Source organism: Schizophyllum commune, assembly GCF_000143185.2.
Source record: "Schizophyllum commune H4-8 unplaced genomic scaffold SCHCOscaffold_14, whole genome shotgun sequence".
Taxonomy (NCBI): Eukaryota; Fungi; Basidiomycota; class Agaricomycetes; order Agaricales; family Schizophyllaceae; genus Schizophyllum; species Schizophyllum commune.
In genome coordinates this window covers 17,413-43,646 of record NW_026089551.1, presented here as the reverse complement: position 1 = coordinate 43,646, position 26,234 = coordinate 17,413, and the positions used below count along the sequence as shown (strand labels likewise).

Below are 26,234 nucleotides of genomic sequence, written 5' to 3'. Positions count from 1 at the left end.
CTTGTTCGCGCCCGCGACGAGTCCCTCCTTCGTGTCTTCCGCGATCCGCCTCACTGCTCGCCGTCCCACCTCTCCACCTGCCCACTCGCTCGCCCCCTCACTCCCTTGCCCTCTCATCACCCCATCCTGCCTCACCTCTCGTCCCACCTCTCCTCCACCCACTCCCTCGCCCCTCTCGCTCTCTTCCCCTCCACCCACTGGCTCCCCTTCGCTCCCACCTCTCCCTTCCCCTCTGTACCCCCTCCCACCACCCACTCCGTCCCACCGCTCGCTCGCTCCCCCTCTCCTCCACCCACTTCCCTTCTTCACCCCTTCCACTCTCCGACCCCGCTCCCCCACCTCTCCTCCCACCTACCGATCCTCTCCTCCCACTCCATCCCACCGCTCGCTCGCTCCCCCCTCTCCTCCACCCACTTCCCTTCTTCACCCCTTCGCCTGCCACCCACTCCCCTCCCACCTACCGATCCTCTCCTCCCTCCAACCTAATCCTCCCACTCTCGCCGTCTCACCTCGCATTCAACCCCTTAGGGCGCATGGTTCGGCATCGTGCGTAGCGAGCACGGCTCGACACCGTGCATGGCTCGGCATCGTGCATAGCGCACTGGCACACCGCCAGCCACTCGTCTCCCGCTCCCCCTACCAATCTCGCCCGTGCTAAGGCGCACACCTCCTTCGCTGGCCGTAGTGCGCACCTCCTTCGCTCGCCCGTAATCCGCATCGTCTCGCCCGTAGCGCGCGCGGCTGCGCACCACCGACCCGTTGTGCGCATGGTTCGGCATCGTGCGTAGCGCGCACGGCTGCGCGCGTGGATGGAAGGAGGTAGGGGAGGAGCGTCGAGGGCTGAGTGTGGAGGATAGAAGGAGGGTCGAGTGTGGAGCGTCAGATGGGAGGAGGGAGCGCGGAGGGCGCCAATCTGTTGGTTGCGGAGGAGGAGTGAATCGTCGTCGATGCTGGTGAAGTCGCGCAGAGGGCGGAGGATGAGGGCGGAGGAGGAACGCGGAAGAGGGTGGAGGATGAGGGCGGAAGAGCGTCGAGGGTGGAAGGCGGAAGAGGAGCGGAAGAGCGCGGAGGAGTGAATCGGTCACGCACGCGGGAGAGGAGCGGAGGAACATCGAGGGTGGAGGAACGTCGAGGGTGGAGAGGGTGGGGATGAGGGTGCCAAGGGAGGAGGGTGGAGGGCGGAGGAGAGGAGTGGAAGAGGGTGGAGGGGGGAGCGTCGACGGCGAAGGCAGGGAGCGTTGAGGGTGGAAGGCGGAAGAGGAGCGTCGACGGCGAAGGGAAGGAGCGTCGACGGCGCAGGCAAGCGCGCAGGAGGGCTGAGCGGCGAGGGCTGAGTGTGGAGAGAGAGGGGATGGATAGGGTGGAGGATGAGCGGCAAGGGAACGTCGACGGCGAAGGGAGGGTAGAAGGCATCACCGAGCATTCTCACACCCTCCCCCTTCCCCACCCCAATCTGGCGGTTGTCCCACATCTCATCTGACGCTCACAGTTCGCCTTCCCCCCTCTCAAGCGTTCTGCTCGCCACTCCGGCCTCTCCAAGCGCAGGGCGTATCGCGCGTCTCCTAGCGAAGGGCGCCCCTCGCATCTCCCCCGACGTCGCTTGGATTAGGCGGAGGCTGTTTGGGTTGGGGTGACTTTCAGATTGGCGCCGGGGAGGGAGGCGAGGGAGGGGGGGAGTGTGTGAGCCTTGATGAGGGGAGATAGTGAGCGAGTCTTGAAGAGGGGAGGAAGGGGAGCGTCGAGGATGAGGGGAGCGTCGAGGGAGGGGAGGAACGTCGATGGTGGGCGCGAGATTGTTGCTCCCCGTCTCGCGTCTACGAGAGGTACCAAAGATGGTTGGTCCCTCGAAGCGATGAACAAGACCGTTGACCCCTTCTGAAGCGATGAGCACGAACACCAAAGATAGTGAACACTCGAAGTGACGAGCAATGAGCGACGTGCTAAGCAAAGAGCGGGGTGCTGAGCGATGAATGATGTCCTAAACATTCGTCGAAGACAGTCAACGCACTCACAGCTCGACTAGATCTTGCACGCTTCTCCTTACCTCCCGTCCCTCCCGTCCCTTGCGCGCGCTCGTTCCCCCGGCGCTTCGTCGCCTCACCCGCCTCCCTACCTTTCCCACTCCCCCCCACCTCCCTTCCCTCTTCTCTCCCCTCCCCCTCCCCTCCTCTTGCCCCCTGCCCTCCCCCTCCCCTCATTCCCTCCCTTTCCCTCCCTCTCACGCAATGATCATTTGTCCCCCACCCCATCCCACGCCACCGTCATCTGCACGAAGTACACATACCTTCGCCCCGGTGAGCGCGGAATAGTCATCAGAGACGTACACACTGGCTCACGTCGAAGACGTACTTACCGGCTCTCGGAGATGCGCTCGCTGATCTCGCGCATCACCGCCGCTGCTTCCCCCCTCGCTTCGCGCACCCATGACGTCTCCGTGCCGAGCTCTCGCTGCCGAAGGCGCCTCCTTCTGCCGCATAATTGAGCCTCGGCGGCGAAGCGGCAAGGTGATGTCGGCAGATGCGTGATGAGAAGCAAGTGGGGGAGCGGGGTAGATGAGAAGATCATGGGGCGGATGTGATGAGGGGAACGTGGAGGAGCTGGGTAGAGTGATGACCTTCATCAAGATTAGACGTGACGAACATTTAGATTCGATGGGACGAACGCGCCACATGGGGGAGTGGGGTAAAGGGCAGGGAGGGAGGTGAAGGGAGTGGTTAAGGGCGGAAAGGGAGGGGATGTAGGTAGACGGAGGGGCGAGAGTGGGGCAAGGGGAGAAGGGGAGGGAAGGGAAGGAAGGAGGAGGACAATGCGAAGCGAGGAAGGGGGAGAAGGGGAGGGAAGGGGGAGCAGACGAGGCAAAGGCCGCTCGAAAGCTCGTCGTTCAGCATGGAAAGACACTTAGAGATATTCACCCCTCAAGCGTCGTTTCTCGCTCCTGGGCTCGGATTCGGCCCGAGACGCGCCAAGATCTCTCGCGTGCACATAAAGGCAATGTTCCTCTATAGCGCCCGTGACATTCCCGCTATGGCGCTCGCGACAATCCCGCTGTAGCAAAAGCGACGATGCGGAGATGCTCAAGGGAAGGACCCACGACCCGGTGCGAAAAATACCATCCCTGGAAGAGAGTTTCGGAGCACGAAGGTGAGTCAACAGCGGATGAAGGGGAGAACGCGACGCACGAAGGCGAGTTTGGTAGCGTACAAAGGAGACTTTGGTATAGCGAAGACGAGTCAAAGACGGTCGAAGTCCTAGTCCACGCGCTGACGTCGAACTTTAGATGCGAGGGGGGTCTGATGCGCAGGCGCGAAGATTTGTTACGCCCATGCGAGATGAGAGCGAGGGCCGTCAAGGTGGGAGGGGTCAATGAGAAAATGAGGGTGTTTGGAAGATCGAAGGAAGGGGCCATGGCGTGAAGGAGCGGCCCGAAAAGGCGTGTACCGCGCGCAGGCGGGAGCGCGCCGACGGTCCGAGCAGGCGCAAGAGTGAGATTTGAGCACGCATAGAAGCTAACATTGACGAAACTTGTCGAACGGAACTGAGATACGAACGCTATCAGGGCGGTCAGCACGATGTGCCTTGAACGAAGCACGCTTATGACTCGCCAAGTGACGAGAGTACCAGGTAGGATACGTCTTTTTGCGCGGGGGCGATGGCAGCGGGCGATGCGCTGCCGACATTGCCGTCGCGCGACCACGACGCGGACAGTGCTTGCATGCATACGCGTCTTCGGCGCGTTACCGACGGCGTCCGCACCGCAGATGAGCTTGAACGATACAAAGCTGTGAAGGAAGCGTCCCGTGAGAAGAAATGCCGAGAAGAGCACAATGGCGCCGGTCATTTCGGTAATGAAAGAAGGGGGCGTGGCAGTTGCGAGGGAGGGCAAAAGAGAGACCAGCGTGGGAGCGAGGGGAGGACGGCACTGTGCTGTGATGCTTTCAGTGAAGGGGCAGCGTGGTGGTCGAGCTGAGCGCGAGGGAAAGTCAGTTGAGAAATGCATGGTCAAAGTGGAGATATTGGGTACGCAGAAACTCCCGTTTAAGGAGGGTAGACGGCGACGGCGAAGTCAAGGAGAGCTCGGTGAGATGGAGGTCCGCCGAGCAGTGACGACGCATCCGATCCGATGCGCGTGCTGTATGTTCGTCGCTGACTCGCCGATTTTGCAGACTTGGTTCTCGTCTTGGTAGAGCGTGCGATGGACCTTTACTTGCGCGTATGTTCGGAGCGGATACCGACGAGTTGGACGCGCAGACTTGGGGCGGGCGCTTCTTCCGCGTCCATCTCCCGTATCTCCCCCTCGCTCTCCCCTCCTCCCAGGACGTCCACCTCCTTCGACGTTCACCTCTTTCGACGTTCTCCCTGCCGATGCCCCTGCCGCGCGCCAGTTCTGCGGCAGAAGTCTGCGCCCCGATGCGCCGAAGGATTAAGTAAGATGACGAGAGGCGGGTGTGAAGAGGGTGAAGAAGGTTGTCGGAAGATGGGAAAGAGGGAAAGGTGGAAGGGGAGAAGGAGGCGAAGACCGATGGAGGGTTTGTGAGAGCATGAAGGAGACAGTACAACACGCACCAAAGCGCGCGCTAGCCGAGCGCCTGGAGTTGAAGACGAACTGAGCGTTGTTTTCAGTAAGAGTGCGTACTAGTTCAATTACACGCAGTGCGCTAGAGAGAGTTGAGAAGAGTGAGCTCTAGTTCGAACAGACGAGGTGTGCTCGTACCAGTAGCACGAGCGGGCTCTGGTTGGAGCAAAAAGAGTCAGCCTTTTGCACCTTCTCGTGCCGATGCTCAGACTATTCGCAGATCCTTCCCATTTCTGCATCGCCGCGGCGGCGCGCATGCGCATCGGGCCTCTTCTACGACGCGTTGTGGGCAAAGAAGTTACATTCAAAGTCCGCGAATATGCAGTGAGAGTGCGCGCATATGCAAAGCATACGGCCTCTGGCCAAGCGAGAGCCGTGCGCAAAGGAAGGCAAGAGTGATCAGTAGGGCAGCTGACGGGCAGAACGCACCTGTCAGAATTAGACGTTCGAACGGCAAATCCGGCGCCACTGAGCGCAAAGAGATCGGATGGTTGTTGGGAGGTGATCGTTCGAGCATAGGAAATTCGGCGCGTTCAGTAAATCCCCGTCGAATCATTGAGCGAGAGATTGATTTCCGAGGGGTACGCCAAAGTACGCAGATAATCTCCTCAATGCGGTAATCGATCCGCGCCGGTGACAAAACAGGCAGAAGTCCATTCTCATTTCATGCGACCATCTCAAAGTATCTGGGAAGATTCGCTCGTGAGTGGGAAAGGTGATGAGAATCAGGTGCAACTTACTGACCATAGATGCGGCCAACGAACCTTCGACGCGGGTAACGAGCCGTATACGCGACTGCCGAGCCTCAGTTGCGTCAAATAGGCCTCCGATTGCGGTAAAGAGACCGCAGATTCGACCGACGAGCCGCAGATTCAACCGCCAATCCTTAGATTCGAAGGGGGTCCTTCCGCACAAGCGCGAAGCTAAGTCAGATCATGTATGGAGGGGAACGAAGGCATTTATGAAGCACATCGTACAAATGAGAAGCCGGTGTACGATACGCGCAGCAGGGACAGAGCTCGCCGAAGGAAATGACCGGCCAATGAATATAAAGGGAGAGGGAGAATCGGTCTAGGACTTGGAGCCGATGTCTTGCGAAGCCGCGAGGTATTGAGCCACAACGCCGTCCGCTATTTGAGGAGTATGGGTTAGGCATCTTTTGGTGTTCAAGGAGAGGCGCCGTCGCACCTCAAAGCGATTCGAATATATTCGCCCATGACGATGGAGGCGATGTTGGCAACGCGGCGAAGGGGCCGGTGAAGCCATCGGTAGGCAATAGCGTGAAGAGACGAGCTCAGCGACTGAATACTCGATTGAAGCGCCTTGCGAGTCAAGAGCACAGCCGCGTGGAGGGAAGATTCCGATCGAAAAAGAAGAGAGGGAAACCGGGAAATGAACGCGACGAGGGCGCGTCTTGCGAGTTGGTGGCGTCGATCTGTGCGGCAGATATCCTCGACATTGTACCGTATTGAGGGCCATGAGAAGGTACTGCCCCATATGTCGTGAACGTGCATAGTAGACATGCAGAGCTTTACGAGAGCACGACGGCAATGTTTGTTGAGAACGGAGCGATGACTCACGTTCATTTCGGCGCCTATTAAGGTGCGCATAGCAAGTATTCGAGGGTTTACATGGCGGATGAATGGAAGGGCGTCTCCACGGTTGCGAGGGTCGCGTAGCTGCAGTGAAGGTCAAGCAAATGCCGCAAGCTTTTGAGGGAGAACGGCGTCAGGAGAAGAGCGGTCAGAGCGAGTAAGATAAGATTGGGTTAGCAGGATGGAAAGGTTCTCAGGCGACGTAGAGGACAGCCGAGAAGGGGTGTGCCGACATGGGAGCGAACGACAAGATGGAAATCGGACTTTCCCGCAGAACGCACGTGGCAAAGTCACGCGGAGCAAGCGGGCCGCGCTTGCCGAGCGCTTGTTTCCGACCTTCATCATCTCGTCCTCGCCGTCATTGAAGCCGTTACTTCTACGTTGTCCAGCCCATGTCCCCGTATTCATACTGCTTCTCGGTATCTAAATCTACAAATACTCAGAACAACACATCGATCCCGCCACCGTCGCTCGAGCATCTCCGGACCTCATCTTGAAGACGGAAGGTCAAAGCGAGCGTTTTTGGACAAAATCGAGGGTACGTTAGGATGAGATGTATCTATGGCTTGCAATTCTCACTGAACCCGTGCAGACTCGACTCACATATCCGCATTTGTGTACCGGTTTGTGCTCGGTTACGCAATGAAAAGGTGTCCAGACGGGAAGCGCGCTCTTGAGGCGCTTCACGTTCTAGCGCGAGGGTGCGCTTTACTTCGCTCGCGAGGGCGCGCTTGACCTAGCGTGCGAGGGAGCTCTTGACTTTTCGCGCTCGACGGGTCCTTCGTGTCCTCCGCTCGCTCCTTCACCCATCTCCTCACCGTATGCACTCCCCCCCTCATCCTTCCACTCTCGCCCTCTCACTCGCCCCTCTCCTCCGCCATTCTCCGCCCTCCTCTCCTCGCCCTCTCACTTGCCCCCTTTCCCGCTCTTCCCTTTCGAAGGGCTCCCTTGCTCTCCCGTCCTCCCCATCCTCTCCTCTCTCCTCCCACACCCTCCTCTCTCCTTCCACAACCTCGCCCCTCCTCCCCCCTCTCGCTCTCCCCTGCCGCTTCCCCCTCGCTCTCCCACCCTCACTCGTCCTCCTCCCTCCATCCCACCATCTCTCGCTCCCTTCTTTCCTCCCTCCACCCACCTCTCGCCCTCCCACTAACCCTCACTCGCCCGCCTCTCGCTCCCGCCTCTCGCTCCCGCCTCTCACTTCCCTCTCACTCCCTCCAACCTACCGATCCCTTTACTCTCGCAGCGCGCCCCTCGTTCTCTTTTCACACCGTCCCCCCTCCTCTCACTCCCCTGCCCCAACCCCTCCCGCTTCCTCATTCCCTCTTCGACCCTTTTCCTCTTCACCCATTAGTCCTTCGTTCCTCCTCGTCTCCCCCGTCATTCAATCCCGTGGCGCGTACGTCTGCGCACCGCCTGTGGCGCGCATTTCCCTCGCTCGCCCTGGCGCGCACCTCCCTCGTTCGCCGCGGGGCGCACATCTGCGCATGAGGGAGCCTCAGGGGATGGCGCACGTCTGGGCGTCGCCAGCCCGTAGCGCGCACGGCTGCGCATCGTCGTCGGGCGAGCACTTGACTTCGCGCGCTACGGGAAGCTTTCCGTTGAGCGCGAGGAAGCGCTATACTTTTCGCGCCCGCGCGATGTAGCGCTCTACGTTCGCGCGGGCGTGCGACGGATCGTTCGACTTCTCGCGCGACGGAGCATCATACTGTTCGCAAGTGAGGGAGCGCTTTCAGGGCGAGCGACGGAGGGTGCGCTCTACGTTCTCTCGCGCACGACGGGAGGCTTCACTTCGAGCGAGCGACGGAGTACTTAATTTTTTGGGCACGCGACGGAGCGCCATACTTTCTGCGCGACGGAGGGCTTCACTTCGAGCGAGCGAGGGAGGGTGCGCTTTACGTTCTCGCGGGCGATGGAGCGTTTTACGTTCGCAGTCGGCCGCCAGTCACCCATGCAGTCAAGCGCTCGTCTTGCCGCCTCCTTCGCTCGTCGAGCACGCCGTCCGTGCTCATCGAGCACGCCGTCCTCGCTCGTCATTGTGAGGAGCAGTCAGCCACAGCCAGTCGCGAACTCGTGAGTCGACTCCTTCTCTCTTGTCGTTTCCTTTATTGCTCACCCTCCTCCGCCCCCCCCCCCCCCACCTACCGATCCTTCCCCCTCTCTGCTCCCCCGTCTCTGTTCTTCCTGTCACCCCTCCCCTCTCTGCTCCCCCGTCTCTGTTCTTCCTGTCACCCCTCCCCTCTCTGCTCCCCCGTCTCTGTTCTTCCTGTCACCCCTCCCCTCTCTGCTCCCCACCCTTCTCTTCCACGCTTTTCTCCTTCGTCTCTCTCCCTCTCATCCGTTTCTGTCCCTCTCACCCAACACTCAATCCCCCGCTTTGCTCCCCCCTCTCACTCGCTCCCCCCTCTCGCTCCCCTCTCGCCTTCGCCCTCCCATTCGCCTTACTCCCTAGCGCTCCCTTCCCTCCCCCTCTTCACCCACTAATCCTCCATTCCTCGCCGTGGGGCGCACCTCCCTTGCTCGCCGTGCGGCGCACACCCTCCACCCACTCCCTTCCATCCCCCTCTCTCGCTCCCCCTTTTCCCCTCCTGCCCCGCCGTCCCTCTCACCCGACACTGAATCCCTTGCCATACACCGCCCCACTCCTCCTCACCTCGCATTCACCCCCGTGGCGCGCGCGGCTGCGTGTCACCGTCGCGCCCGTAGCGCGCGCGGCTGCGCATCTCCCTCGCTCGCCGTGGGGCGCACGGAGGAGGGAGCGTCGTATGCACGGCTGCGCGTCGTCGTCGGCGCGGAGGAGCGCGGAGATCGCCAATCTGTTGATCGCGCAGAGACGCGTTGAGGATGAGCGTCGAGGGTGTAGGGAGCGGCGCGGAGGAGGGAGTGAGTTGGTTGCGCGGAGGGTGAGGGAAGGGAAGAGCAAAGGCGGAGGGCGTCACCGAGCACTCTCACACAGCCCTCCCTCTCCAGCCCTCCCTCTCCAGCCCTCCCCTTCACCCATCGCACATCTCATCTGGCGCTCACCGTTCCCCAAGGGTGGATGAAAACTGCAGGAAATGACCGCGGGTTGTTTATCCCTCGTAAGGCCCTTACTAGGTCTAGAAACCATCGGGTTATTCAATCCACGCGCGCCGGGTGCGCTCCACATTCGCTCGCGCGCGAGGGAGAGCTCTACTTCGCCCGCGATGGAGCGCCCTACTTTTCGCGCGATGGTGCCCTCTACTTCGCAGGTGCGCGATGGGGCGCTCTACATTCGCTCGTGCGCCGGGTGCGCTTTGCTTTGTCGCCCGCGAGGGTGCGCTTGACTTCGCACGCGCGAGGGTGCGCTCTAAATTCGCTCGGGCGAGGGAGAGCTCTACTTTCCGCGCGAGGGAGCGCTTTACTTCACACGAGCGAGGGCGCTTGACTTTTCGAGCGCGAGGGTGCGCTTTACTTCTCGCCGACGACGGGTGCGCTTTACTTTGAGCGCGAGCGAGGGAGGGAAGCATTAGTTTTCGCGAGCGGGGGCGCGCTCTACATTCGCATGCGCGACGGTGAGCGACTTTACTTTGAGCGCCCAAGAGGGTGCGCCCTACGTCTCGCGAGGGAGCGCCTTGCTTTGAGCGCAAGGGGGCGCTCTACTTTGAGCGCGAGGGGGTGCTCTACAATCGCCGGGCTCTAACCTTCTGCCCGATTCCAAGCGCGCGCCTGGATCAATCCCATCAATTTTCTCCGATCAGGCTGAAACCGGTGCCATTCGACGCGCAGACATCGATAACCTGGTAGCGCCCATGTTTGTTAGGGTTAGAAAGTCCGGGAAGGTAGAGATATTGGGCGAAGAAGTGCCAGGCGTCTCACCGGAATCCCATCAGGCGTTTGCAAATTCCCATCAGACGTCAGCGGTTTCCGGCCACACGTTACCGCCTCCCATCAGACGCTTCGGCAAATGCCGGGACTCTTCGCCATCTCACCCTCCACTCTTTTCTTGGATGTTTTGGGCAGGTATGCTGAGCCAAAGTGTTGTTAGAGTTAGGAATACCACGTTCAGTGTCGTGTGCAGCGCAATAGCCGCGAGAAAATGAGTTTTGGCCCGGTCGCACACGGTCGCACACTGGTCGCACACCGGTTGCACACTTCCTGGGAAGCGTTTTGTGATCCCATCAGTAGTTTCCTGCCATTCCCGTCACACGCTTGTGATTCCCATCAGACGCTTGCTGATCCTGTCACGCGCTTGCGTTACACCTGCCTTTCCGGGCAGACGCTCGCTGCTATTCCGGGTGGACGCTTGCTCAATATTTCTTGGGCAGCGCCTGGTGTCAGACATAGGATGCTGAGTGAGATTTTCTCAGTGCAGGGCCTTGCATTATACTATTGAGGTGCTCTTAGGACTCTTCTTTAGTTGCTACATGGTCCACCAATCCACCATGCAGGGCTCCGCGCAATCTCACGCGGTCGCACACCGGTCGCACACTGGTCGCACACTGGTCGCACAGTGGTCGCACACTGGTCGCACACTTCCTGGGAAGCGTTTCGTGATCCCATCAGTAGTTTGCTGCTATTCCTGTCACACGCGTGTGATTCCCTTCAGACGCTTGCCATTCCCGTCACACGCTTCCGTTCCGGGCAGACGCTCGCTGCTATTCCGGGCAGACACTTGCTGATCCCATCAATATTTCTCGGGTGGCGGCTGGTGTCAGACATAGGATGCTGGGTGACATTTTTCTCAGTACGGGGGCCTTGTGTTATAGGATTGATGTGCTCTTAGGACTCGTCTTTAGTTGTGACATGGTCCACCATTCGGCCAGGGAGCGTACCACCCAGCCTCACGCGGTCGCACACCGGTCGCACACTGGTCGCACACTTCCTGGGAAGCTTTTTGTGATCCCATCAGTAGTTTCCTGCCATTCCCGTCACACGCTTGTGAGTCCCATCAGACGCTTGCTGATCTTGTCACAGGCTTCTGTCACCCCTGCCTTTCCCGGCAGACGCTTGCTGCTATTCCGGGCAGGCGCTTGCTGATCCCATCAATATTTCCTGGCATGTGCTTGCCGTCAGAGTTGGAGCTGTCAATATTTTCTGGTTGTTTGTTTGAAGGGTTTCACTGACTTCTAGGCATGGTTTGCAGCAGATATTAGGTGCCCTAGCTCTTTTCCCTCCTTGCTTCGTAGGACAGTACTGCCATGCCTAAATCCTGCTTGCATACTCTAGCCTGAATTACAAGCTACAACATACCAATATTACAACCCAGATGACAATCAATGTACACTGAGTCGCAATTAACAGTCTGTTAGCACTCCAGTCAGACATATATCGACACGCAGCGCTCTCACCCCAGGTGTGACGTGACTGTGGGACGCGTCCCGGACACGTCCACTCGTCACATGGAAGCGTGACATGTGATTGGTAGACGTTGGGTTCACGTGGCCTAATGTGCCGGATCGGCCGGCTGGACCGCCCATCCCGCGCCCTCGATCGTTTCTTGAGCTTCGACCACGAACGCGCCGCCTCCATCGACCCCCCCCGCCTTCCCTTCTCTCTTCATCCCCACCCCCTCTATCAAACGCGCAGGACCACCTTGTGCAGTAGGGCGGGTTTAAACCCGCCCCTATACTAACGTAATCCGGGTTGAAACCCCACGATGCGGTTGTCGGGCCCGGCAAATGCCGAGCTGCCCAGCCTTCTCTCGGCCTCAACACCCTCCGAAATATCCTTATATGGTTCCGAGAGCCTTGATCAACCCGTGGCTTGTTCCAGGAGCTCGTAAAATGAATAGAAATACCCTCAAAATCCTTAAATGCCTGATTTTCCTTCAAATTCCGGTTTTGACGGCAATTTCCGTGCCACACGCGAGTTGTAGGTCCACTCCGACTTGTGGGTCCATTCTTCCAGGCAGAGCATCGCTGGAATTGGGGGTATAGAAAGAGATACAATGTATGTAGGGGAGAAAGGACGTTCCAAACATCAAAATACCGATATACAGCACAGAAAATAGTCAAAAAAAACAGGGAGGAGCCTTGATAGCAGAACAAAAGAGGTGGGCAGCGGGTACTTCGAGCAAGAACAATGGATAATGTGAAGGGGGCAGCATGAAGAGGAGCATCTACACCTTCTTGCGCTTCGCTGGGCGCTCGGGGAGGTCTTGAGCATCCCTAGAAGATAGATCAGCATGACATTACCAAATAATCAGCTCAGTACTGACCTTTGATCCTTTAGGACGCTGGCGAGGACCCACTGCACGTCCTTCACGAGCTTGAGCCACGGCGCTGATCCCTCGGGCTTCCCCTCCATGTCGAACCACCACTTCAGGCCCTTAAGGACGTTCAGGTGGCTGTTCGGCCCGCCGCAATTGAGCGAAGTCCAGTCGCCGCGCTGGCGCCCTGCCACCGTGCCGTTCTTCTCGCGCTTTCGCCAGGGTGGGTTGATGTCGGACCACCACGCCCACATGGCGCTCGCCCAGTCCTCGACGAAATCTTGAATAGGTTGCTTCTTGCCGGGCTTCGGAGCATATGAGGGAACGCGAGCGCGCTTGATCCACTCCCCGATGGCGGGTGGACGGCGGCTGCTATGCGGAAGGAGGTCTTTCTGGAGAACTTCGTCAGCTGGCAAGAAATGAGAAGAGAAAAGGAACAACGTACCGATTTATAGCCCCTGCGCCTCTCAATCTCCCACCACGCGCCCAAGAGCTCGTCCCAGGCGGCGCGCACCGAGCCGTCGGCATTCTCGAGAACGAGGTTGTCGACGGCGAGCTTGAACCAGTCCTCCCATTCACTGCGATCGGCGGCGAAGACGCTGACCGCGCGCGGCTTGGAGCCCCCGCCTTGGCCGCCGCGATGACCAGCGCCCTCGCGCCCCTTCCCGCTCCCCTCTCCACCCCCGCGACGTCGCTTCATACCCGACGCCGAGCCCTCTCGACCGCTCTCGTCAGCCAGGTGAGTCGCGACACCCGCGGGATGTCCGGTCATAGCACCCGCACCCGCACCCGCACCCGCATCCTCCCCGCCCTCCCCCCCGCTAAGCCCCCGCGCCGTTTCCGACAGACCGTCCACATCGTGCATCACGGCGTCTTCGTCTTGTGTCCCACGCTCTCCGGCATCCTCATCGGCGGCAGTGGCGACGATGCGCGAAGAGGCCGCAGCGTTGTTGCTCACGCTGCGGGTGCTGCGTTCGAGCGAGTTGCGGTCGAGCGAGTTGACGCTGTTGTGCGTGGACGGCGCACCAACCTGCTCGTCGGCGGCGAGCCCGTCGGTCTGCCCGGGGCCTTCATTCGGATTGCGGACGCTCGCTCTTCCGGGCTCATGCGAAGGTGGAGGTGTAGGGGTGGCCGCGCGGCGCCGGCGCGGGGGTTCGAGCGCGCTAGGACTCGCTGCGCGCGCCAGCGCGGCTAAGAGCTCAGGAGGCAGCTCATCGTCGCGCTGCTGCTCCTCGTCGCCGTCACCGTCGCCGTCGCGGTTGCCGTCACCGTCGCTTTCGTCGTCGCTGTCCTCCCCCCCGCTGCCGGCGCCGCCATCGCCACCTTCGTCCTCCTCGTCGCTGCCGCCTCGCCCGGGGCCGCTCTTTCTCACGCCGCGCGAGCCAGCGCCGTTCTCGTCGACGGCGTTCGCGCCGCCGACCTCGTTGCCACTGCCATTCCAGTCGGGTTCCCCCTCATCGCCCCGGCCATCCATGCCATTCCGCTCCGAACCCGCATTGCCGTGGAGGGACCGGTCGTCGTCGCAATTAGTCCCGCGTGCGCGAGTTGGAGTGGTGGGCGAGGGAGGGTGATCTTCCGCGCTAGGGACAACCTTCTTCGGCGTGACTTCGCCATAGAACGGGTCGCCTCGGTGGAGTAGCCCGGACTGTTCAAGCTCGCGTCGGACTGCAAGGCGCGTACGAGCGATTTGACAGTGCCGGTCGAACTCGTACCGGCTGCACTTGTCGAGGTCGGTGAGCGTGCGCGAACGGTTGTCTGCAGACATCCGCGATAGATACTCGCGGAGGTCTGCAGGGAAGGCGCGCCCCTGGGCATCGCGAAGGGGGATGCCGTAGTCGTCGGTTGGTATGCTCGATGTCGACGTGCGGTTGCTGGACGCTGCAGCCGTGTTGAGCAGAGTCGCCAAGGGGACCTCTTCCTCGCTCTCGTCTTCCGAGTCGCTGCTGCTGCCTTCGGGCTCCGACACCGGCGTCTCTTCGCCAGAGAGCTCCGCGTCATCGATGTTGCGAGTGCGACGGGTGCGCTTGCGGCGATCACGACGACGCGACCGCGATGGCCCGGCCTGACGCTCGGAAGTGTTCTCGTCGACTTCTTGACGTCGTTGAGGGGGGCCTGGCTGCATGAAGGCGGCGGAGCTTCGATTGGCGGCCTCCTGCTCCCGGTTCAACGCCGCTCCTTCATCTTATACAAAGGTCAGATTGGATTCTAGTAGACGCGCGTGCATGAAGAACGTACCGGTAGTGCGCACCGCAAAGCGCATGAAGTGCCGTATAAATATATCCGCGTAGATTTCGGGCTCGAAGTCCGGTAACTTCAGGTTTCCCTCACTTGCAACGGTCCGGCCAACATGGTACCTAAGGCGCGTCAGCTGCGAGCCCATCACATAGGCGACGAACACTCACGAGAGAAACTCCATTTTCTCGCCCGGGCGAGATGGAGGGCGCGCAAGGAGAATGGAGCCGGTGGTGAGGTTGCATAGGCGCAGCACCTCTTCGAGCAGAGGCTCGAGCAGAGCCGCCAAGTTCTCGCGAAATCTAACAAACGTCAGGGCTACCTCGCTACGAACTAGCAGATACTCACAGGTCTATGGCCTCCGGTGTGAGCTCCTCGTCCCCGTCTGCGAGCTTCTCATAGGCGGCGATCCGACGTTGGTGCTCCTCCTCCACGAGCTGCTGAATTCGTTCCTTGACTTCCCTGCCCTCGAGCTCGAACAGCTCCCGCGCGACTTTGACACGGTAGGAAACTTCGTGCGTGCTGGGAAGACCGGCGGTCGGCCACTTCTGTTCGAACTCCGCATTGACCCTCGGGCGGTTCTCGGGTTGCTTCATCCACATCTTCGTGAGCTGGGTGTGGCGCGGTTTCTGCATGGCGGCAGCCTTGAGGAGATTCTTTGTAAGGAAGCTGTTGTAAGGCTTCTTCTTGACGGCATTGGCCTTCGTCCCCTGGTTCTTGAACCACGACTTGATTTGCTGAAAAGGACGGTCAGCTGGGGAGCGTACGAGTTCGAACGGCGACGTACCGCTGCAGCCTCGATTCTGGCGCGCTTCCTCGCGGCTTCCTCCGCCGCTGCACGCTCCTCATCCGTCGCGTCCGGCGATAATTCGGGCGGGCCATCCGCAAAGTGATACGGGAATAGCTCGAGATACGCCTCTAGGACGTCCTCCAAGAACTTCTTGCGTTGGCTATGGCCCCAGTCGAAGAAGGCGTTCAACCAGCCGAGGAGAAAGTCTTTTCGCGCGCCATGCCAGATGCCGGGGTTACCGCAGGGCTTGGGAGGGTCCGCCGTGGCATTCTTCTTCCTTCTTCCCATATCGTACCGGACGCGCGAAGAGGAGCAGAGGCGAGTGGAAGGTGTCTGGATGAGGCTTCACGCAGGGGGTGGCGAGAGGCGGTCTGAGCGCGTCAAGTCACAAATGTCACGCATGCGTACCTTCACCTCGCAACCCGGTGGCGCTGTCTCTAAGGAAACAGACCTGCCCGCAGATGTCCATAAGCACAAGAAGTTGAAACAGCATGCACAATATATTCATGACAAATACAAAGAATGGACTACGCAGCAAAGATCGCCTCCTCGGCCTCCTCGTCGTTCTCGAAGATGTCACAATGAGCAGAAATACCGAGGCCGCGCAGCTCACGAACACGCGCATTAGCCATTGAGCTAGAAGAACGTTAGATGTGTGAAGGAAAGGGAGGACGTGGGACCTACTACGACCCATAGCTACGAGGGCGAAGGCCTTCGGCGAAAACCACAAAGGAGCGCGCCACCTCGTGACGAGCCTCCTCCCCCTCGGAGCTGTCCTCGTCGTAGAGCGGGAGGGTGGGAACGTAGCGATCGGCCTTGCGAGGGGAAGATGAGCGCGCGCGCGTGTTTGAGGTGCTGGGCCCCGGAGCGCTGGTCACAATGCGGGCGGAGACGTTGATGCCCGCGCCAAGAGCTGAGGCGCTCGCCTTGATCGGAGCCGGCGCGGGGAAAGTTCGGCGCGAACCCTTGGACGAGGAAGGTTGCGGTGAGGGGCGTGGGGAACGCGCGCTCGTCGTCACAGCGGGCACACGCTGGGCAGGCCGAGCTGACGAAGCACGAGCGGCGGACGAGGACTTGAGGGGGGAGGAGGGTACCGAGCGATGGGCGGTTGCCCGCGCAGTCGAGATGGAGGGGAAACCAAAGTCTTCGCCTTCATCCGCGGCATCCTGGCGCTGAGCTCGATAGGAGCGGCCGAGCTGGCGGGCTTCCGCGCGGGCGTAGGCCTCCTCATCGTCGTTGCCGTCGTCACCCTCGCCCTCCTCCTCATCCTCCGGCTCTACAGCCGGCGCTTCGGGGGGTGGCGGCGCGAAGCTAGCAGGATCGTCCTGCATCTCCTGCTCGCGCACCGAACGCCGTAGAGCCTCCAGTTGCTCCTCAAGCTCCGCCTCGTTGACCTTCACGTATGAATTGCCTGAGTCGTTGACTCGGCGGCGCCAGTTAGCCCAGGGTCGGATGCCATACCAGTTGGTCGGGAGGGGAGGCGGCTGCTCGTGGCCCCCATGCTCGCTGCGGCAGTGCAGCTCCCATTCGATTATACCAACGGCAGGGCTTGAGAGCCTCTGGGCGAAGGGATTGCCGTTCCGTTTCGCAGTTGAGCTGTTCAAATAGTCAGTTGCCTGCCGCGAAGCCGTAGCACGTTGACGCACTAATCGGCGTATATCCCTGGTTTCTTTCCCTCAGTGGAAATGTACACGCTGGAGCCTGTGTTGGCGAGGGGCGTCGGGGTTGTGTAGAATCGAGCTCTGCAGAGGTAGGGAAAGATCATGGGGGGAGGAAGGAAGAGCGCCGCGTGTGAAAATCGCGCGCGGACCCACGCACATGCACTGCGCGGCCATCGCCAGGTGTTGGTCACAAGGGCCTAGCTGCCGCGAGGGGGACGTGTATACTGTGTTCAAATTGAAGATAAGACTTCGTTACAGAGGGGGCGGGTGATGATAGTACGTATAGATTGGCTCGAGGACCTCATCGTCGTGGTCTTCGAGCAGATAGCCCTTCGGAATAGCTTGGCGTGACGACCGCGAGAGGCGCGACACAAAGCGCTCTCGGAACGCCTGAACTCCATTCTCCTGGATGTATATCCTACATAAAGTCAGAACTGCATGCGATTGACATAACCACAGCGACGCACTTTCGATAGCGATTCAGACGTCGCAGTTGCAGAATCCACGCATTCCTCTCGCGGTAATCTTTCTGACATTGACGCTGGGCTACTTTGGTGCCTTCGTCCCTTTTTTGCGCTGCTCTCCGACGCGCTTCCTCTCGCAGACGCTCCTTGTGGCTGGTCGCATTTCATCAACACCGCGTAGATAAGAGACTTAAGTGGGTACACACCGCTCGTAGTATGCCTTCTTGGAAGCACAGCGACGCTTCGAGTCCCTCTTCTCAGCGGACATGATTGATGGTGGGAAGGAACAACAGGCCGCGGCGGGGGTACGGACTGCCCGGGCCGAGCGCCTAAGTCACAATTTGGGACCGTTAAGTCACAATTTGGGACCGCCGGCCAAACACAATCGTCTATTCTATGGCATTCGAGCCTCCCCCGCGCTAAATTACTGTACCAAACGGTAGGTAGGGACCATAAGACTTGTACTCTTGCTTTTTACCGGGGGGGAAGACTCAGCGAGTATGTTTATGCCTGCAATGTGTTGGGTGAGGCTTGATTTCGTACATGAGATTGATGCGGGCTTGTACGAGCTGGAAAGCATCGATATTCTCATGTCGGTGGGTACATCGCGCCTGATTGTTGCGCGATCCTTCTATGGGACATATGGCAGCCGCACGACATCCCCGCCATCTTCGCCTAATCACAGATCTGCTTCGAGTACCCACAAATTGAAGGGTTAGTGGGCTACTACACGCGCCGCCTCACTGCGGCTCAAGCGCGCCACTTCTCACTCTCGGACAGATATTCAGAGTGCTTTACTACGTCGGATAGTATATTCCAGGGGCTACACGTCTACGTCTATGCTACAGGTCTGTCGAGCGTATCTACGCGCTCCGTCGCGCCGCTGCGCAATTCAGAAATTGTCGACCAAAGGCGGGCCCCCTCCCTCCAACGATTCTTGTTCCGCTCCTTCTCGCGCGCGTACTCGCTAGGTGTGAGGGACGAGTAGAAGTCTTCGTCGAGCTTACACCCGTGTTGCGCCCACCGAAAAAGCGCGCCGGAGGTGTACTGAGTGACGCTGTAGCGAGTCTCGTCCTCCGCGATCTTGATGTTCGAGTGGTGGATGATGCCGGATGGAATGATGATGGTCGAACCGGGGGGGAAACGTATGACGAGGCCGCACTCCCAGAGTATGAGGTGGCCGCCGCGATTTGGGTCGAACTTCCCGAGGGCCGTGATTGCGCACCAACCGAAGGGTAGATTGCCGAAGTCGCGGTGCTTGTAGGTCATGGTACGGGGCCCGAAGTTGATGGTAATGCACGCCCAGACGCTCTGCGCGAAGTTGCGCTCGAGGGTGGGGTCGTGCTCGAAGATCGTCTGCATGTGCTTTGCGTAGAAAAGCCAGAGGCGCGGGGCCCAGTTAAAGAAGACGGCTGCGAGACATTAGTGCTCTGGATGGGGTGGGCGAGCGGTACTCACAGGAGGCGAAGTGCGCAACGCGAATCATGGCGGTGAGGTTTATGAGGTACGTCAACATGGCGGCCATCTTGGGCGTGTGCTTGAGGTTTGCAGGGGCCTGGAAAGCCGTCAGGAACTCGGAGGCGGTGCGGCCGTCGCGAGCCTACCGTCTGCCCGCCGCCGTGTGATACACCGCACGCCTGCGCGCCGAACTTGCCACGGCGGTGCTCCCGGGCGTCCTTGGGGAACTTGACGCTCTCGCCGCACTTGCAGATCGCGTCGGCAAGGGCCTTGTGAACCTTGTGCCAGTCGGGATCGTCGGGGTGCCCAGCACAAACGCCAAACACCCGCTCATCCTGTGAGCAGATGCCGCACGTCTCCCTGTCGATGCTAGTCAGCGAGGGGGCGGTACTCAGGGGCGGGGTGCGCACCGTCCATCCCACTCCACGAGCTTGAAGCCGTAATATACGGGGTTTGGCCCAAAGAAGTCCTCAAGCGCGTAGACGTCTTCTTCACCGTCGTCGCGCAGTGCAGTAAAGCCGGTTCTTGTGACGGGTTGGGCTTGCCAGTCGAGGTCGACGCCCACGAACGACGCGCTTACGAGGTGACGGGAGTTACGCAAAGCGCCTGGGGTGGGCGCCGTCCAGTCGCGTCCGGCGGCGCGCATCTGCGCTTTCTTCTGCCGGTCCCCCCTTGATCTTTTCTTCTTTGATGCCTTGTGCACGTCGGGGTTGATGGATGAAGTGGCGGGGGGCGGAGGGGCGGAGGGTGGGGTGGCGGGGGTATCCAGGCGCGGGCGCTTCGCCTCCTTCGGCCGGGGAGAAGGGGAGCGAGAGCTTGAGGGCGAAGGTGGAAGGGAGGACAGGGGGGATGGCGTGCCAGATGGTGGGTCCGCTACCGCATCCGCGCCGGTGAGATCCGCTTCGTCCTGTTCTTCATCGCATCGCTTCTCCAGAAGCGCGTCGAGATCAAAGTCGGGGTTGTTGACAGTGTAGAACGAGCTGAAGGTAGCCCCCGAGCGTGTTCTTCGGAGGTTGACGTGTTCTGGGCTTGCATTAGACCCATCCCCGCAAGTGGCGTCAAGGCCGACGATGGGCAGGGCGCGCTTCATCGCCTCCCTCAGATCAAACACAGCGCGCACGCTTCCAATACCTCACTGTGGGCATAGGTGGTAGAGGCGTGGTGCGCGTTGTGTGTGAACCGAGGGGGGCGGAGGAGGCGCGCCCTGCCAGCCGAGGGCTGTGGCGCTGAGCTGAGATACGCACCGTTGAGAAGATCCTTCAACCAACCCAGCATCTTGTTGCGGGCGCCGTCGAAATGTCGCGTTGGTGCGGGACAAGCCTTGAAGTCAACAGACGCGCTTAAAAAAGGAATTCGCGTCTTGTCACGTTGACTTGACGCGACCAGTCACATCCGTTACGCGTCGCGAGCGCGTCGGGAACTCCGATCACCCTTCCCCCAAGCGCGATAATGTCCTCAAAGAAAAGAAAATCTGCGGTCCAAACCTTTGACCTCTCGTTTGTATGCTCCCCCCGTCCTGTCGAGGCAGTCTCTGAAGAGCTGAGCCGCGATCGCAAGCGGCGCAAGCAACGGACTACGCGCGCAGAGCCGCCGTCGCCACCCAAGACCACCGCGCCCCTTCCAGGCTCTCTTGACGACTCTCACACAACTGAGCTCTCATCTCTCGAACCCGACGTTGTGGATGTCACTCTCGCCGGCATGCATATTGAGAAAGGGAAGGGTGGGGCGCGCCGCAAAAGTCGCAGGAAGAAATACTACCCTTCGGTGCGTAACGGTCCCCCACTCTCGTACGTCTGACTGACCTGGAATAGGATGAGCCATTACTTGAGTTCAAGTCTGTGGCGGCCGACGAGTATGCGCGCGCCATGCTATTCCGTGAGGGAAGGGGCTATGAAGCCGAGCGCTGTTGTCCAGGGTGCGCTGCCGGGCAAGATGCTGCCGAGCCTCCGACATATCGATGCGCTACCTGCTTTGGAGGCGGCTTATACTGTCGCGCATGCTGTCTTGCGAAGCATCAGCAGAGCCCTTTCTGCCGTATCGAGGTGCGTCCTTACCTTCGCCGGTCTGCGCGGGTGTCTGACTTGGACCGTAGAAGTGGAACGGCGTTTGCTTTGAGCCGGTCTCTCTCAAGGAGATGGGCGTTCGTGTACAAGTCGGGCACCCAGAAGGCGAGGCATGCCTCTGCCCTCACCGCGGCAACGTCGACTTCACTGTTGTCCACGTCAACGGCATTCACAGCGTCGCGATCGATTTTTGCGGCTGCCAACCCCCCGCCGACGCCGTCCATCATCGCGAGCAGCTGCTACGCCATGGGCTAGTTCCAGCCACCGTCCGCGACCCTCAGACGTGCTGCACCTTCGACGTTCTGAATCATTTCCAACTGCTCACTTTCAATGGCAAGATCACCGCGTACGACTATTACACGAGCCTGGAGCGAATGACGGATAACCCAGGGACGTATGGATTACCTGTCAGTGCTTCCTTTTACTTCGCCATTTGAATGAGCTGACGTTCGATTCAGGATCGCTACAGGTCGTTCCTCCGCTGCGTGAGGATTTGGAGGTATCTCAAGGCGCTGAAGCGCTCCGGCCGCGCGAACGATCAAGAGCGTCCGCCGTCTGACATACGGCCGGGCGAGCTTGGCATTGCGTGCCCCGCCTGCCCGCGGCCTGGCGTGAACTTGCCGGCAGGGTGGGAGAGTGCGCCGGCGGAGCAAAAGTAAGCGACGCGCGCCTTGCGTATGTGTTCTGCGCTCACATTCTGATAGGTACCTTTATACGTTGTTCATCGCTTTGGACGCCTGCTTCCGCCTCAAACGGCGCAAGATCTCTACTCGCGAGCGCGACCCCTCCTTGGCGGACGGCGGGTCGTATCTCGCAGAGAGCGGCCCCTTTGAGGAGTATCTCAGTACCGCGAAGGAGCAGACGGACGTATGTATTTGCTGTCGCAGCGCGTTTTGTATGAAAAGCTTACCTTTGGCTAGATCAGTACTTGTACTGGGCTTTCTGCCGTAGACCACGCCAACACGAAGTTTTCCAAGGGCTATGCGGAGACGGGGAAGATGATGGGACTTTGCGCCCGCCACGAGTTTGTACAGCGCAACGGCGTCGTCCCCACCCAAGTCGGCGAGAGGTGGGTTGTCTGAGTACGCGCCGCGCCGTCCTATTGACAAGTTGTGCAGATATGCGAACTCTGACTATGCGCTAGGCTCGCTCCTGCGCCACCACTCCGCCGCCCTCCGCCTCGTGCTCTCCTACGATATCTGCTGTCAATACTCGAAGAAGTTCAAGGAACGCATGTCCCAGTTGCCGCCCCTCGTCCGCTTCAAGTTAGCTTTCGCCTACGTACGCTTCGTCATCCCGAAGCTGCATATACACGGGCATAAATTAGCCTGCCAGCTGCTCTTCAACTTGAACTGGACTCTGGGCGTCGCGCGAACGGACGGAGAGGGCGTGGAGCGCCCTTGGAGCTTCCTGGGGATCCTATGCGCAAGCCTGCGCCAGATGGGCCCAGGAAGCGCGGCCGACACACTCGACGACCACTTCGGCCACTGGAACTGGCTGAAACTCATCGGCCTGGGCGTGTTGCTACGCCGGCGCCTCATTGCCGCGCTTGCTGAACTGGCAGCGCAGGAGGCAGAGCTCGCCGAGTTCCGGAAAGGCCAGGGCGGACATACGGCAGCTTGGGAGGCCGAGGTTGACAAGTTCGAGAGCGAGGTGGTGCACGACTCGAAGAGCGAGAACCCATTCGAGCTTCCCAAAACAGGTGCGCCCGTTACTTGCTTGTCTTCGTCGTTGAGAAACTGACACTTTCCTAAGGGTCCTCCGAGGCAGACGTTGCGCTGGAGCTAGCCAACGAGGAAGCTGCGAAGGCTCGCGAAGGCCTCGAGTTTTGCCACGAAATGCCGCCTAGCTCATTCCTGCTCGCGCTCTTGGATGTCGAGCATGAGCAGTAAGTATTTCCATCTCCTTTCTACTTATCCAGCGCTAACTCACTCTAGGCGAAACTTACGGCTCGAGGTTGGCTCGGCGAAGTTCGAAAGTGCGGCGCAGCAGGCGGAACTCTCTCGCAAACGAACGAAGCTGGCAAGATCACTCAACAAGCTGAACGAGATGCAAGCCAAGTACACGCCGGACTCCCTGACGCGCCTCGCCGCCTGGAAAGCCGACCCTCGCAACGCAGACGAGCCCCCCGAGCGCACCCCACTATTTCCCCCGTCTTCACTGACGCCCAGCGAACGCGCGCGGTGCGTGGACGACGTTACTACCGTCGAGTCTCGGCTACGCCACGCGCAGTGCCGCACTGCACTCGACGCGATCCGCAACCTGCTCATCGTCAAGTCGCGCCTCCTCACGTACAAGAACACAAACGTGCGGAATCAAGGGCCCAATACGCGCGCTCGCGCTACGTTGAGCAAGAACGACGAGAAGACGCGGCGACAGGCGTGCAAGTACGTCGCCGCCCGCGCCGCCCTGTTGAGCCTGGCGGATGGAGACCCGTCAAAGGTGTCGTGGCATTCGCTTGATATCAACAAGGATGTCCGCTGCATGGAGGAGGACGACAACAGCCGGAGGCGGGGGAAAAAGCGTACGCGCGAGGGTAACGAGGTCGGCGAAGGCGAGGGTGAGGGCGCGAGCGAGAGCGCAGGGGCTGGCGGTCATCTCCAGCAATGCCGGGACGCGACGGGGGAGGGGCGCCGGAAGATTTCGTGGATCTGGAAGGGCGTCGATACGACGCAGTCGGAGGGCAATGCGCTCTATGCAGGTAAGCATATATTCATCGCAATTTGCTGCTAAACTGAAATCACCTCTAGGAATCAAGGTTGAATATTGTAAGGCGTACGCCCGCGTCAAGCGATGGTCGGAAGAGGTCCCGCTCCTACAAGAGGAGATGCGGCGCACTCTCCAGTCGCTAGAGTTCGAGGCCGCGCGGTGGGAGGGTTTAGCTACCGCGGACGAGCGCCCGGGTCCACTAGGCGAGGGCGCTCGCGCATACGCCTACAGTCAGCGGGACATGTACCGCCGCCTGCACGAACATTTTGAGGCGCTGTGGGTGGATTTGCGCGGGGTGACAAAGGTGAGCGAAGCGCAGGCACAGCGCTTGATGGATGCTGTACAGGCCGCGGAGGACGCGGAGGAGGAGCGGATAGAGGGCGAGGAGGGCGAGCTAGATGATGAGCCCGAGATTTTCGTGGAGGGGGCCGACGACGGCGAGGATTATGGTGATATTTAATATATTCATTTTGGACCCACAATTGGACTGGACCCACAACGCACAAGTCGCTCGGAAATCGCCGCCGAGGCATAATTTTCGCTAGATATAATGTGGAATATGCGCCGACCAATGTTAGGGGGGTCCCCACATGCTCCGGATGGCCCCCACGCTATTCTACGGCATATCTAGGGGTCTCGGAACCATATATGGGCATGCCGAAGGGCGCTGGCACCGAGAGGAGGCCGGGCAGCTCGGCGTTTGCCGGGCCCGACAACCGCGTCGTGGGATTTCAACCCACAGTACGTCAGTATAGGTTCGGGTTTAAACCAGGCTTACAGCATTAGCTGGCAGGACAGAAGTGCCCGCCTCCGGCTACGATCGCTTTGCAACAAACAGCGCCGCCTTGCGAGTAACGATAACGACCAAAGCCCTCTTGGGCGCGAGGAGGAGGAGAGCGGGTGCGTGAATATGCCCCGCGCTTGTCTATCACTAATTTACCACGAGAAGAAGACGCGCAAATTGCGCGAAGGCGAGAAGAGAAGGGCTAATGAAGCCCGCGCTCCACCATCTTCGCCCTCGGACCATGACCAAGGGCGCGGGGAGCTCATCTAGGCCATGTAGTGCGTACCGGGGAACTCCCCCTATCGCTCTGCCGCTATCCCCCTCACCCCCCTCTACCCCATACACACGTCGTACACCACATCACCCCTCCCCCACCTCCCTTCCCCTCCTCTCACGCGGGATCGCCCCCAAGGTGATCCCTCACCTCCCGGGTGGCGCGTAGACGCTGCTGCACCATAGTCCGGGTGTATATCTAGTTATACCCTGTGATTAAAGGGGGGTGTATTACAATATACCCAGTGTTTACTGGCCGTTACCCATAGGCCGTATCTTGTTATACACTCAGGTGGAGTATACCTGGGTTTACCATGGGTTCCCTTGCAATTCCCGCTTTTTGTATGTGAGGAAACGGGTATATCGGTGCTATATACGACAGATAGGATACGAACCTACATTCCTGAGCCTTGAGGCACCACGCGATGTGACGACCGCGACACCTAGGCACGGGGAAGCGCGTTGACGCTCCGGGCTCGTGCCCCGCGCAATGCCCGTCATGCTCGGCTATGCGGCCATCGCGATCGATAGCCACCGTGAAACACAGCGCCGCGGACAGGGGCCTGCCGACGTCGACGGAAGCGCTCCTGTCAACGTCGGCACCCGCTGCTCATTGCGCCGTACGACCCGCTCAGCACGGTGATCGCCCGTGCTTCCTCCGTCGCGCCTCCCGGGCCGTATCTCCGTCCTCACGTGTCGCGCCTGCGCGCTTCCCTTCCCGTCTGCACGTCCCCATTGACACGCGCAGAATCGTCGTAGGCAACTGAACGTCCCGCCACGACCTTGCGTGATCGCCTGTGCCATCAACACCGCTGCTCCGCGCGAATGCGCTCTGCAGGCCAGTGGAGCGTCTCCGTTCACTCGTCACGACGTCGAGTCGCCGGGCTCGTGCACACCCCTTCCCGGCCGCAGAGCACACTACTGCAACCGCGACGGTATCGAAGTGGTTCGAGCGCCGCGTGGTCACCGCAGTACCCTCGCGCAACCTTCGCCGTGAACGCCTCCGCTGAAACCTTGTCTAGCACCCACGCGCTCAGTCCCGCGTCATCAGTGGGCACCTATGGCAGGACCAATGTTGCAACATGCCCTATGCTTATAGGGCACCTTGTTGCAACATTCCCCACTGATTATAAGACTATACCTACAACAGTTTGTTGCAACGTCTGTTGCAACAAATTCCTACGGTTACAGCTACACTACTGGCCTGTCGGACATTGCCGAGCAGGCCATCGCCGTCACCAGCGTCGCCGAAACCCCGCCGCCGCCGTCCGCGACGCGCTCGTCGTCGCGCCGCCGCTCGCTCTCCGACGCGCACCCACGTGCTGCCCGTCGCGCTCCCCGACTCTTCCCACGCGCATCCCGCCGCGTCGCCCGACCATCCACCGCCCTGATGCGCGCTCGCGTCGCTTTCCCACGCCTCGCTCGCTGTGCCGACGCTCGCGCTCGTCCCTCCTCGCCGTCGCACG

General features: G+C 60.2%; 11 protein-coding genes across 11 annotated transcripts; 4 read left to right on the top strand and 7 right to left on the bottom strand.

The window, feature by feature from the left end:
• Positions 1-395: 395 nt before the first annotated feature.
• Positions 396-1,863, bottom strand: SCHCODRAFT_02642501 (uncharacterized protein). Its single transcript, XM_050346279.1, has one exon. It carries the CDS (start codon positions 1,411-1,413, stop codon positions 880-882), a length of 534 nt encoding a protein of 177 aa, XP_050197345.1. The 5' UTR covers positions 1,414-1,863; the 3' UTR covers positions 396-879.
• Positions 1,359-2,400, bottom strand: SCHCODRAFT_02105546 (uncharacterized protein). The gene is made up of 2 exons (XM_050341811.1): positions 2,013-2,400; positions 1,359-1,875 (listed from the first exon to the last, which is right to left on the bottom strand). The coding sequence occupies exons 1-2, from the start codon at positions 2,247-2,249 to the stop codon at positions 1,606-1,608; spliced, it is 507 nt and encodes a 168-aa protein (XP_050197344.1). The 5' UTR covers positions 2,250-2,400; the 3' UTR covers positions 1,359-1,605.
• Positions 2,401-5,512: 3,112 nt separating this feature from the next.
• Positions 5,513-6,062, bottom strand: SCHCODRAFT_02753101 (uncharacterized protein). Its single transcript, XM_050347271.1, has 2 exons — positions 5,762-6,062; positions 5,513-5,703 (listed from the first exon to the last, which is right to left on the bottom strand). Exons 1-2 carry the CDS (start codon positions 6,050-6,052, stop codon positions 5,533-5,535), a joined length of 462 nt encoding a protein of 153 aa, XP_050197343.1. The 5' UTR covers positions 6,053-6,062; the 3' UTR covers positions 5,513-5,532.
• Positions 6,063-12,244: 6,182 nt separating this feature from the next.
• Positions 12,245-15,644, bottom strand: SCHCODRAFT_02706235 (uncharacterized protein; the record flags this gene model as incomplete). Its single annotated transcript, XM_003026995.2, has 7 exons — positions 12,245-12,293; positions 12,344-12,726; positions 12,780-14,515; positions 14,570-14,688; positions 14,737-14,868; positions 14,915-15,303; positions 15,354-15,644. The coding sequence occupies 7 exons, from the start codon at positions 15,642-15,644 to the stop codon at positions 12,245-12,247; spliced, it is 3,099 nt and encodes a 1,032-aa protein (XP_003027041.1).
• Positions 15,645-15,883: 239 nt separating this feature from the next.
• SCHCODRAFT_02672874 (uncharacterized protein) lies at positions 15,884-17,121 on the bottom strand (the record flags this gene model as incomplete). Its single annotated transcript, XM_003026994.2, has 3 exons — positions 15,884-15,992; positions 16,041-16,952; positions 17,003-17,121. 3 exons carry the CDS (start codon positions 17,119-17,121, stop codon positions 15,884-15,886), a joined length of 1,140 nt encoding a protein of 379 aa, XP_003027040.1.
• Positions 17,122-17,269: 148 nt separating this feature from the next.
• Positions 17,270-17,749, bottom strand: SCHCODRAFT_02706233 (uncharacterized protein; the record flags this gene model as incomplete). Its single annotated transcript, XM_003026993.2, has 3 exons — positions 17,270-17,435; positions 17,485-17,634; positions 17,688-17,749. The coding sequence occupies 3 exons, from the start codon at positions 17,747-17,749 to the stop codon at positions 17,270-17,272; spliced, it is 378 nt and encodes a 125-aa protein (XP_003027039.1).
• A 569-nt stretch (positions 17,750-18,318) lies between these two features.
• SCHCODRAFT_02672872 (uncharacterized protein) lies at positions 18,319-20,214 on the bottom strand (the record flags this gene model as incomplete). The annotated part of the gene is made up of 5 exons (XM_003026992.1): positions 18,319-18,893; positions 18,940-19,036; positions 19,086-19,299; positions 19,350-20,070; positions 20,184-20,214. 5 exons carry the CDS (start codon positions 20,212-20,214, stop codon positions 18,319-18,321), a joined length of 1,638 nt encoding a protein of 545 aa, XP_003027038.1.
• A 174-nt stretch (positions 20,215-20,388) lies between these two features.
• SCHCODRAFT_01205560 (uncharacterized protein) lies at positions 20,389-24,171 on the top strand (the record flags this gene model as incomplete). Its single annotated transcript, XM_003027178.2, has 10 exons — positions 20,389-20,703; positions 20,751-20,981; positions 21,032-21,409; positions 21,461-21,657; positions 21,707-21,869; positions 21,923-22,071; positions 22,121-22,704; positions 22,758-22,890; positions 22,940-23,703; positions 23,753-24,171. 10 exons carry the CDS (start codon positions 20,389-20,391, stop codon positions 24,169-24,171), a joined length of 3,333 nt encoding a protein of 1,110 aa, XP_003027224.1.
• Positions 24,172-24,359: 188 nt separating this feature from the next.
• Positions 24,360-24,765, top strand: SCHCODRAFT_02706230 (uncharacterized protein; the record flags this gene model as incomplete). The annotated part of the gene is made up of 2 exons (XM_050347013.1): positions 24,360-24,452; positions 24,505-24,765. The coding sequence occupies 2 exons, from the start codon at positions 24,360-24,362 to the stop codon at positions 24,763-24,765; spliced, it is 354 nt and encodes a 117-aa protein (XP_050197342.1).
• Positions 24,766-25,362: 597 nt separating this feature from the next.
• Positions 25,363-25,527, top strand: SCHCODRAFT_02519256 (uncharacterized protein; the record flags this gene model as incomplete). Its single annotated transcript, XM_050343415.1, has 1 exon — positions 25,363-25,527. A coding segment is annotated over one exon (165 nt), but the record flags the coding sequence as incomplete, so codon positions are not given.
• Positions 25,528-25,842: 315 nt separating this feature from the next.
• Positions 25,843-26,082, top strand: SCHCODRAFT_02460617 (uncharacterized protein; the record flags this gene model as incomplete). The annotated part of the gene is made up of 1 exon (XM_050342608.1): positions 25,843-26,082. A coding segment is annotated over one exon (240 nt), but the record flags the coding sequence as incomplete, so codon positions are not given.
• Positions 26,083-26,234: the final 152 nt, after the last annotated feature.